Here is a 12,541-nt window from a genome sequence, read left to right on the forward strand (position 1 = left end):
TCAATTAATAAAGTAATTAGGTTTAAAAATTTAGATTAAGTTAATTTATTCTTCCAAGCATTCTTTGTACTTTATTCTGTTTGAGGAATGTGATTAAATATGCATCATTTTTTCTGACACTGAACTGAAATCAAAATAAGCCTTTATCAGTGTAATTACAACAAGCTCATACCTAGGAGTTTTGAGGTGAACACTAAATCATGTTCTGTTATTTAAAACATGCATGAAGTACCATATAATCTGTGTGGAAGACTAATCCTTCATTAATTGTATTTGTTTCTGTTAGTAGCTGCTTATTTTTAATAATTAATTATTAAGAAAAGAACAAGACAGTAATCTGTGGAAACTTGACAGAATTATTTGTTGCAAGAGCTGTCATCTCTTTTTAGTTCCTCTAACCATTAGGCAGTAAAGGCAGTATTAAGCTTAAAAAATTGCTAGCTTTCAGTCTTTCTGGATTTTTAAAATATTTCCTTATTCTAGACAACTGTAGCTTACTGCTTAGATTAACCTTTTTTTACCTTTCCTTATGCTTAGTAAAAGACATCTGTCTGTGTCTGACAAACTTGAAGCTTCCTGTAAATGTTCATACATCTTTGTTCTGGAAAATCAGCTTCACAGATATATAGTCAGAAGCAGTGATTTTTTGTTTTTCAGAAATGCCCATTACCTTTTGCACATAAATTTCTTTTTACCTTTTTGGTTTAGGTTGAGTTTGTTTGTTTGTTTGGGTTTTTGTTTGTTTGGGGGATTTTATTTTGTTCTAGGATTTTTTTGCAGAGCTTAGAGCTTGCTTGTGACAGGAGCTAACAACCCTCATTTCTGATTAGAGAGATGAAGGTTTTTTGAAGAGGAGGGGCTAGGACTGTCCAGAACTGATCTTTAAATTGAGGCACCCAAAATACAAGGTTTGATATGGTGGTTGTTCTTGTATACTAAACATAAGTAAGTACAAGTAGAGCAGTAAGAACTCACTTTCTGTACACTGTACAATCCCATAATAGTTTGGATTGGAAGGAACCTTTAAAGATTATCTTGTGCAATACCCCCTACAATGAGCAGGGACATCTTCACCTAGATTGGGTCACTCAGAACCCATCCAATCTGGCTTTGAACGTTTCCAGCAAAGGGGCGTCCACCATCTCTCTGAGCAGCCTGTGCCAGTGTCTGCTCACCAGCCTCAGTGTAAAAAATTCCTTCCTTATATATAATCTGAATTAACTCTCTTGTCTGTCACCATTTTTTCTTATAATCCCCCTTTAAGTATTGAAGGGCTGCGAATGTCCTGTTTGTTTCTGTCTCAATACTCATTCTGTTCTTAGTGTGCAAGCTTTACAAGTATTCCTTTTGATGTGCCATGTTAATGCCGTTTTTAGATGTATTTTTATTGCAGACTTAATTGAAAAAAGGGCACAAAAAGGGAAAATTTAAATCTGGCCTGTAAACAAATCACTAACAAAGTGGCTTATAAAAAGAGCATTAATGAAGTGCTTTTTATCTGTCTTCACTCTAGGGATATATAATAATTTTTTTTTTAGCTTTATATGTTTTAAAGGAAATTGAAACAATCTCCTAATGCATGTAGCCAGTTGCATAAAGTGAATATTTGAATACTGGTCTGCTTTTTACTGTTTCCACACTTCTGCCCTAAGGGTGTATTTTTTACTTCTTTTTCCTAAACATAGTGTTCAGTTCTATTACATCTCCTTTCTGTGCAAATACACTTTTCTTTTTCCTTTTGCGAATGAATTTTTTGCATGTTTTGGTAATAATAGATTTTGAGGACATATCATGTCTTTAAGAGTTTAAAATCCTGAATATTTCAATATATTCTGTACTATAAATTATAATATGATCTGATTGTTTCCATATATTCTGAAGATGTTTAGAAAAATATTGAGATTTAAGCTTCACTCATAAAATAAGTTACTTAGCTACCATATGGTAATACTGGTACTAAGAATAGCATTTTTATGTGATATGTACAATATCTTTTTAGAAAAATACCAGTCAACAGCCTTCTACTCCTATTTCAAACTTTAAGGGTAGAATATAATAGTATAAAATGAGTATGCTAAATTTTCATCATGCAACAAATCATCTTGTATCTCTTCTGACTAGAGTCATATTGATTTTTAATCCAATGTTATCCACTGGAGTGCTGGCCACTTACTAAAATAAAAATAGAAAAGATGAAAATTTTGAATGCAGGAAGACTATTAAAGGTTATAAAGATTTAGGTCTCTATGACATATGATATAATCACTGTCCATGAAATATATTTATCTTTCTGATGTAATAAATGGCAAAACTATAAATATTCTCTTAACTCTTGACAAAAAATATTTTGGACTATCATGGTTATTTTTGCATGTTACTATCAGCTGTGTAGTATTTTGGCTTTAGATAGAACAGTCAAAGTAGTCTGGGCATGTGTTTGTTATTGGTAAGAACAGATCTAGGAAGAGGCTGACATTTTTAGTATCAAAAGAGCTTTGATATGGTGATGAACTGTAGGGAAAATACACTTTTTCTCTAGGTTTTTCAAATCATCTCCAGTCAGATAACTTGGTAACTATTTGCCTTTTTTTCTCTTTCTTTAATGCACCTTTGACAAAGTAAGCCAGGCAAAGCTGTTATTCCAGTTCATCCAGGCATCACTGTCGCCGCCGTGGTTTCCGTAGGGATACTGTGTGTTGTGTTGGGAGTACCAAGCAAAATCTCTCCCAGCACTGAGTCTGATTAATGGAAAATCTTAGCTGAAAATGTCATTTTCATTGAGTTAGGAGCAAAGCTTTCTTTCCTACCAGAATAGCTTTGGGTTGTTTGTTTGTTTCTTTCTTTTTTCATCCAATTTTTACAATCTTTTAACCTCCAAAAGAAAACTGTATTTTAACTGAAACATCTGATGGGAATGGTGGACGTTCTTCTGTTCCACACATGCACAGAGGCTGCTGTTCCATGGTGGCTTGACCCCAGAAAAATCAGCAGTAGGATACTACTGATTCAGGTTACAGTTGAGCTAATTTAAGTCAACAGAGATTCTGCAAGAGGATTTGGACAGGAAAGATGGTGACATTTATGTGTAACTTTAAGTCTGTTTAGTTCATATTGATCTTTAAGGTGGTGAGATTACAAGTGAATATTCTGCTGACCTAATTAATCTCTGGTAGAAGCACTAAGCTTTAACTATGCTTTTCCTTTCAAATTTCATTTAAGAGTTTTAGTATTTTTTTCCCACTCTTTCTTGTTGATTTTTGCATTACTGTGATGTAAAAATAAAGGTACTAGTTTAGATGCGAAAATGGAACATGCTTAAAATTACTGAACAATTAATATAAATCCCAGAAGAAAGGCAAAAAATGAGATACAATATTAAGGACCATTTTAATTATAACTTTGTCTCCCCTTAATAGTGGAAATGATGGCTCATCTACAACAGAGAAAGATCCACTTGGAATCCTTGAAGGTATAATTTCTGCAGTGCATACAAGCGTTGAAAAAGGGTAAGAGCTTCCTGTATGGATTCTTTGGGTAAGACTTTGAAAAATGCTTCTCAGAAGATACAGTACTGATTATGGATGATTTTTATTCATGGATATATATTATGGGTTTGCACTTAATTTTCTAAGACTTTATTCTGGAACGGGCCATCATTTTTCATATTCGAAATCTGAACCCTGACAGAAGCCTTTACTTGATCATTTGGAAGAAAGCACTGAACCTAAAATTTAGATAACTGTGTATTATAGTGAAATGAGAAAATGGTTTTTCAGCTGTGACTACTGCAGACTGTATATCTACCAGGAGCATGTCACTACTTTTGTTCAAATTAGTTGATACATTGCAAATTATAATGATTGACTTTCAGATATCTGAATTTAGATATTTGCATTTGTCCATATTTATAATATATAGTGCAGAAATAATTTCCCAAATTCACCACATTTTTTTTTTTCCTCTTTTGGGAATGTCCTTACTTCAGATCACATAATAGCCTGTATATTTTCTGACATTTTCCATCTCACTTCCTGTAAAGAAAAGGAAGCAAAAAAAAAAATCAGCTTTTCCTTCCCCCCGATGTACAAATGAACAATTCATGTATAATAATGATAATAAAATCCCATACTATCTGGTAAGCACACAAAAACAGTTACACTATTTTTTTGAGGCTTCTGGAATGAAATTAAATGAGTTGAATGTTGGATACTGAAGTAGACTGGACAGATGTAAAAATTTGTAGTAAATATAATTTGCAGTATTCTAAGGTATAAAGGACAAGTCAGTACTATTTCATTCTGAGATACACTTTCTAGAGTCTTTTAGTTGTATACTCCATCAACATTTAACTGCTAAAACAGTAAGCTGGAGTGAAAGTAATTATGATTACATGAGATTGTGTATTCCTTTAAATACTTATTTATTACCTTAAAACAGAGCTACTCAATTTACAAAACAGAAATACTTTCCTCAGGAAAACATATGTAAGCCTCAAGTGCAAGATCTACAAACTCTTGAAATATTCCCTTTAATTCCCAAACTTTTAATTTACAGTTTGAATGCCACCTGTTCAGCAAAGGCATGTCTAATTCACCTGGAATTCTGAGCTAACAGCATAATTCAGACAATATAAAGCCTAAGTAAAATTGAAATCCCTGTAATATGAAAACCTCAGATGTCAATGTTTATTATTTCATAGCTGCAGGACAGGTTAATACTTGGTATTTTTTGTCTCGTATTACTTTTCCGTCTGTCTTGGTAAAACAAATAAGGGAACATAAGTTACAAATCACACTCCACCAGGAGTCCCTTGCTTGGCTTCTTTTTTTTAAGAAATAAGTTTGCTTGAATTTTAAATTTTACTGAAAGTTAAAACAGCAGTTACTCATTTGGTACCTGTTAGTTTATAGCCTCCGAGGGACAGCACAGATTATTCTGTCTCCAGCTGTGAACTGCTTGGTCAGTTTATGGTGATCTGTGAACTGTGAATGCTTCCACACAGAATGTATTTGATATCATTCACTTTCTGAATCAAATTATATACTTAGGAGTTTTCATAATTCACAAAGTCCAACCCTGAAGTTTAGAGGTTTTAACTTACCTCTTTTTTTCTTTCTAAGGATTTTGGGCATATTGCAATTATCATGCTAAGAACTTAGAATGATTAATCTGGGTAGAGATGATACCGAAAAAAACCATAAGGCTAGAGCTGCAAATAGGAGAAAATAATTTGTGTGTGTGGAATGGAAAGAAAGGGCTTTTAAAGGAGGAAAAAGAGTGCAGGGTGGCAGTATGAATAAGCGTTCAAATGTCATACTAAAAATGCAGGCATTCAAGCTGGTTTTCCATAAAGTCAGATGGTGTGGTAGTACAGGCATCAGTCAGCCTCCAATCCCATGAAAAGACTTGGATTTCCAGATGCTGAAACGCAACACCACTGTACAGTACCAGGGTAGTTTGTGGGAGAATATATAAGTGTACAGATGGATTCCTATGGTATTACATAGTCATTTGAAGTCCAGAAAAAGTTCTTAAGCCACACAGTTTTGGGCTCCTGATTTACAAGGGCCAATTTCCTTGCAGCCTCACAGAGGTCAGATCTTCCATTTCCTGGTGTTAGGTATTTCTTACATACTGAATGTGCTTTTTAAGTTTTAAAAATACATGTAGTATTTTCATTAGGATTATTACTTGAGACTGTTTAACACAGCATTGTTTAATTACAGGGAGAAAATAGTTTCTTCAGATGACCTTCTGGAGTGGTTGAGACCTTTCTGTGGTGATGACTCCCTAGCAGTGAAGCCTCGCATCAGGGTATTGCAAATTCTGGAGCAAGCTTTCCATCTCAGTGATGAGGATAGCAAGCTACTTGTGTACTTCAGGACACAAGCTGTTCTCAGAGCTTGCTGGCCTGAAACAAAGGTATTAATACTGATTGCTGCAAGTTACAGCATTGAACTGTTTTATGTGAGGATTACATAATGAAACACTACTCTGCAGTGTAGGGTTGTGATGCATCCTGTCTGGAAGGTAATCCTACTTTCCTTTTTAAATCAGTTTTCTGATTCTTTGAAAAACAAAGTTGCATAAAGATAAAGGACTTCTCTGATATTTGTTTGTGATCAGGAGTACATAATACTGAACTGATGGAACGCTAGTGATTTTCCTCCATGTCAAACATTGACTTTGATGTTTTCATACCTTCTTTCTTTTCTGTCCATTTTTTTCTGTCAGTTTTATCTTCCCTCTTTATCTTCCACTTGGTGTCACATTTTACTCAGAATTAGCATGATAATTACTGGCCACTGACTCTTTTTTCCTGCAGCCTTTAAATATTATTGTATGAATGTGTAGCAGTTTTGAAATCTTGTGAATAGCTCTTGCTGCATGTAGAATTGTTCAGAAGCAGAGTTACTTTTTGTTCATTTTCTAAGTGCCTCCTCCCATGCCAAGACCTTACAGAACAAAAATAGAATATTTCTAATAGGTCCCAAAAAAAAAATCTATGAACAAACCCACTTTATATTCATATAAAACAAAAGCAATATCTCAGTTCTGACTTGCTGTGCTAAATTCATCCAATGGAACAATCCTACTTAAAAATCTTAAAAGAAAAAGAAAGTACTTATCTCTTGGTTTCTTTGGAAATTACTTTTTCTCTTGTATTTACAGTAATACCAGCATTTAACTCCTCAACTACTATTCAGGTGTCTGTGATTGGATTCTTCATCTTCAGTTCAGCCCTTTATCAGTACTTGTGTTGCTTGTGGCATGCTTTCCAATTCAAAATCATTTCCAATTATAAAGCATTCAAATAGAGTATGTCTTAAGAAAAAAGATACAGACAGATACTAGCTCTCAGCCATGTTTGTAGAAGAAAGAAAAAGAACCTATATTTGACAGAAGTCTTATGAGATCCATTACACTTGTGATTTTACCTTAAATATTTATTAAACTTTTATTTTTCTCCCGTAATCTCGTAATTCAGGATGTATAACTTTGGAAAAAGGAACACCCATCCATTTGATTACAAAACCAAATTTTAGGACTTAAGTGAATGCATTTCATATGCTGCTGGCTCATGTCTAGCTCACTGCCCACCAGAAGCCCCAGGGCTCCTGCAGCAGAGCTGAGACAGCCACAGCTGTGCTATCTCCACCTGTGCTGTTCCAGCTGTGCAGTACAGCTGTTAAACCTTGTGCAAATTTTGCTGGCTCAATCTTCCAGCCTGTTCAGGCCTCTCCATAAAATCAGTTACTTTCTGTTTCCTGAAAGGATTTTTAGAATACTCCTAGTTTCACGCAGGAGAGCCTGGTTTTCTTTTTGCAAGGGAAGAAGTTTGTACTGACTGAGCAACAGTTCATCTGCTCATCACAGAGATGCTGATCACTTCAGTGCTTCAGCACTGATGAGTAGGCAAGTAGTACAAGAAGATGTAATTAAGTTTGAATAATACATTAGATAATCTCAAACCTTTCAGAGATAACTGTATGAAAGTATGTACACAACACTGTAATACTAATTTCTCTGTATATATATTATTTAGCTAATAATAGAAATAGCTTTTATGCTTAACAACATGAAAGCAGTGCTTAAATGTACATACATAAAAATCATTGTTTATGCACCTCAATTTCTGCTACAGTGTGCAATTATAAGAGTCCTCTTGGAATATATTAAAAATTGTTATCATTTTCATGTCAGCTCCAGCTCAGTGTGGTTGATAAGAACCCTTTCTTTTCTGCAAATATTTTGTGCTACGTAAATAATGTGTTATTTAGACAGAAGAGTTATGTTGGTTTGTCTATTAGATACCTGTCACTGAAATTCAGAGTTCTTCATAACTGTCCAAGAAAATAAATAAGTGATCTTAGATGTATTTATTTTGTTTAATCAGCTGATTCCAAATCGTAGTTTACAAACTCATACTAGAAAAGCAAGTGATGGCCTTGTTTGAGGTCTTACTAAATTTGCATATTTTGTGAATTAACAAACAAGGAAAACATCATCATAAAATAGCAGATTGAAAACGATACATTTCCCAGTCCTTAGATATGTTAGCAGAACAGGGAGACTGCAGAAGTCAGTGCTTACATGGCTGGTGAAAGGCAGAGAGAGATTTCTATATGAACTTTGGCAGAGCATTATGGTTGCACAATTTTCTGGTGCAAGTTCACACTTCAGGTACAAAGACTTTTAAAAGCAGCCTTGTTTTACAGGAGGGAGTATTGAAGGACAACTTAGAAGTTTAATCAGGTTGCTGAGTAATCCTGGATGAAGAAGTAGACAGGAGGAATCTGCCTGCTTTGTCTGTAGATATCACTTTCTCTAGCATCACATACACCTTTATTAATTTGGTCATCCTTTCTCATCCAACAAAATAATTAAAAATGATCACATTTAAAATAAGTGGGGAGGGAAGGGGCTGTGGATTGAATGCTGGGTTTAGATTTTATAGGAATGTGTTTAAATGTTGTTGGTTTTCAGGGCTTTTTAATGAACTTTAGATTGCAAATAGGTCAAAAATGTACTCATTATCTTGCTTCCAGACTGTTGTATTATTACTTGTGTGGCATTCCTTACATGCTTTTAGAGGATCCCTGTTTTCCTATACCAATCCTTGGTGCAAAAAGAGACAGCAGATATAAGGTATGAATGTGGATTTCTATTTAATAAAGATCATTTTAATGATATTGCAGTGTTCAGTTACCAGAAAACGTGTGAAAGCCACCCTCAGTGTGTCTGCTAATCCTCTTAGACAGGCTTTGCATACATCAAGGAGGGACTTAATATTTAATTATGCTCTAGGTGCTGTAAGTAGTGGTCCCACAAATCAGTGTGCTGGGAAACAGGCCAACTCTTACAAAATTAAAAATATACTTCATGGAAACAGCTACCTATCAAACACTCAGAAACACAGTGATTTCCAGTTCTCTAATGATTAGTTAACAAAATTAAAAATTCAGAGGTCCTCATTTTTCAAAGGCTTGAGAGTCTTTAATTCACATTCCAGTAGCATCCCACGCTATGGAGGAGGAGGAGGCATGCCTTGTTTTAATCCCCTTGATGAATTTTATCTGAGCTCTTCAGGTTCTGTAATTTTCTAGTTAACTGGTGCATGAAAAATATGGGTAAAAATACTGACTTTTTCTATATTAAAAATTGTTGGAGGGGGAAGAAAGACATAATTTAGAATGTTAGTATCAAGATTTATCTTTATTAATCTAAGATGGAAAATCCATTTCTTTTCAAATAATATAAAATATAGTCTGTAATGACTCAGTAGTGTCTAACAAGCCTGAAGTGCCAGCTAACAGGTTGTGTCTGTGTAGTTAACTGTTCAGCTCAGTGACCGGTTACAAGGCATAGGTGGTGAAATAACTTGTGACCAGTTACAAGGCAGGGTTAGAGAAATTAGTAGGGTTTGCCCCAGGAAGTTACAGTGGCACTAGCAAGGCTTCTGGAAGTAAACCAAGGCTTACTTTCATATAGGAAGTTATTAATTGTGAAGCTTCTACAAGACACACCTTTTCTTAAAAGGATTGTTTCATTATTATGCAAATGCAAAATGTAATTACTACTTGCATGCCACTTAAATGCAAATAGCTTTGTAATTTACAGAAGGTAATCTCATTTAGCCTTCCCCTTCATATTGTTATATTATGCTTTTTTCATGATCTTGGGTATAGAGAGCTGAGGGCTAATGTTTTTGAAAATTGGAAGGAATGTCTGTTAAGGATTTAAAATTCTAACTTTGGGCACTTCTCTTTTTTTTCCCCCTAAAGTTTAGCTTTGAAAATTTGATAGATTAATTGGTGTTGTGTGTATGGGATGTGCACAAAACATTTTCCTTCCTGCCTACATGGCAGTTGATGCAAACTTGTGTCTCAGCAACCTTAGTAATGTCTGCATTGACTTTCTGAGAACTTTGGGTAACTGTCAAGACTCCATTGCTGCTTTGTTAGTCTTTTCCCCGTTAATGAAAAATGTGCAATTAAATATATGTTAATGAAAAATAGTGTTTCTTCATACTAGTTCCTTGAGAATGGCCTCAATGGGAATGCCAGTGTCCAGTGATTTTCAGCTTTTTCCCATTTCCTCTTCTCATGTCAGAGATTTAAACATGAGAAATGATTTTGCTGAAGCCGTTTATTAGGTAGCAATGACCTGTGTTTAGTTTGATCTGGCAAAACACAACTGAAAGAGCTGTATCTGTTTTATCCTCAGCCATCTTATATTTGTGAAAAATGCTTAAATAGAAGAAAGATTTATGTTCCTCTCAAGTCTGAGTAAATTTGTTATGATGTTGTTTATAATTCTAGAGACATTGTTTCTCTGCTGGTAATGCATAAAAATTAAGCTTACGAAATTTAATTTAAGTTTTAATTAATATTTTAAACCACTAATTTCCATTCCTTGAAGATGCAATTTATCCATATGAAAACATGTGAATTTTTTTTTTTCCGGGGAACATAAATTGTAGTGTGTATGATTAATTAAATACTTTTAGATGCAAATGAAATGTTTTCCATTAACTACACAAGTTTAGCAGATAAAACAAAGTGGAGAGAAAAGCAATATAGCATGAGTACACACAAGTTTTGAATTGAGCCTTGGGCACTGCAGTGCTCTGTGACCAGTAGCAGTTACTTCAGAGGAAGGTAAGAATGCTCTGGAGTGGATTGATGGGGGATCATTCACTTTCTCTGATTGGTCTTTTGTAATGAAGGTTTAAGTGCAGAATGCTTGAAACAGTGTATATTCAGTTTTAATCCCAGTTTCAGAAAAATTAAGAGTTTATTAGCAATATAATCAGACTTCTGTTACTACATTTCAAAGAAATTGGTGGGTAAGCTGTGATTCAGCCTGGATACCCCTTGCCTAAATTTTCAGCATTAGTACATACCATGCATCACTGAGCACAAAACACGCTGAAACTTTGTGAAGGAGGAATGCCATCCAGGGGGACTTGGACAAGCTCAAAAAGTGGGCGCATGGGAGTCTCATGAGTTTCTACAAGACCATTTGCTGGTGCTGCACCTGGACTGGGGAAACCCCTGGTGTCACTGCAGGCTGGGGGATGAACAGATCCAGCAGCCTGACCAAGAAGGACTTGAGGGTGCTGTGGGTGAGAGTCTGGACATGACCCAGCCATGTGCCCTTCCAGCCCAGAATGACAAGTGTGTCCTGGGATGCATCCAAAGCTCTGTGGACAGCAGGGGAGGGAGGGGATTCTTCCCCTCTGCTCTGATGAAACCCCACCTGTAGTGCTGCACCCAGCCCTGGAGTCTCCATGAGCAGAAGGCTATTTATCTATTGGAGTGAGTCCAGAGGAGGCCACCAAGATGATTTGAGGGAAGGAGCACCTCTCTTTTGAGGAAAGGCTGAGGGAGTTGGGATTGTTCAGCCTGGAAAAGAGAACCTTCTGGGATGACTTAAATGTGGCCTTCCAGCACCTGGAAGGAGCCATCAAAATAGATGGAGGACTTTTTACAGGAGCCTGAAGTGACAGGACAAAGGGGAATGGCTTCAAACTGGAAGAAAGTTTAAAGTAGGTGGTAGAAAAAAAATCTTTACTGTGAAGGTGGTGAGACTCTGGAACAGGTTGTCCATAGAAATTGTAGATGCCCCATCCCTGGGAGTGGCCATTGGATGTGGCTTTGAGCAGCCTGGTCTAGTGGAAGGTGTCTCTGCCCAATGTCCCAATGTCAGGGGTGTTGGAACTGGATGATCTCTAAGGTCCCTTCTGACTCAAACCATTCTGTGCTTCTATCACTTAACTTTTATGTGATTTGTTAAATTCTGTGGGGTTTTTTTAGGATATTAAAATCCAGAAAATCAAATTCTCTATTGACTACACTTTTTCCCTTATTCTGTTGTTTACTCTCAGTAACCAATTCCAATCACACAACCTCCTCCACAGATTTTTCTCTCTGTAAATTTCCTCTCCTCTAGCTCAGAGCCCACTGTGATATGTAGTACACCTCCTGAGAAAGGTAACTGGAGAAGTGAATATGCTGTCTTGTGGAAATTACCAGTCCATGGTTATGCCTCCCAATACCTTGATTGTTCTCTTAATTTCATCTGTACATCAACCAGAGATCTCTGGATTTCATTCAGTGTGACTCAGGTTACTGTTTTGACTTGATTAGACTAAAGTAGCATATTTTAAACTGCAGTAGTGTTACCATTGTTAGATTTTATTTGCCATCATATAGTCGTTACTTACCCTAGACTTTTTTTTCTGAGTCTATTAGAAATTTCTTTTGACATAAACTAGGCTTGACAATAATTTATCTGCATTTTGGTCTGTTCAATGCTTGCAGTCTCCCCAAAATATAGTTTATATAAACAAGGAAGCAGCCATAAACCCATGAGAAATTCTACTTTTTTACCTTTTTACCTTTACTATTTGGTCATAAACGGATGTTTGTTTTTTTTGTTTTTTTGTCTGTTTGTTTGTTTGTTGGGTTTGTTTTTTGGTTTATATTTTTTGGATTTTTTCCTCTTAGTAGATTCTGTTCTTCAGTATTTCTAGTCA

General features: G+C 35.6%; 1 protein-coding gene across 2 annotated transcripts in view; it reads left to right on the top strand.

Annotated features, from left to right (window-relative positions):
* NBAS (NBAS subunit of NRZ tethering complex) overlaps positions 1-12,541 on the top strand; it is a 155,379-nt gene that overhangs the window by 115,188 nt on the left and 27,650 nt on the right. The window contains exons 47-48 of one of the 2 annotated variants that reach the window (XM_021525380.3): positions 3,417-3,506; positions 5,727-5,922. In XM_021525380.3, the coding sequence (XP_021381055.2) occupies positions 3,417-3,506; positions 5,727-5,922 (286 nt within the window). Of the gene's footprint in view, positions 1-3,416; positions 3,507-5,726; positions 5,923-12,541 lie in introns of those variants that run through there. The other variant, XR_014953579.1, reaches the window with a different exon arrangement.

The sequence above is a fragment of the Lonchura striata genome, chromosome 3, assembly GCF_050655825.1.
Source record: "Lonchura striata isolate lonStrDom1 chromosome 3, ASM5065582v1, whole genome shotgun sequence".
Taxonomy (NCBI): Eukaryota; Metazoa; Chordata; class Aves; order Passeriformes; family Estrildidae; genus Lonchura; species Lonchura striata.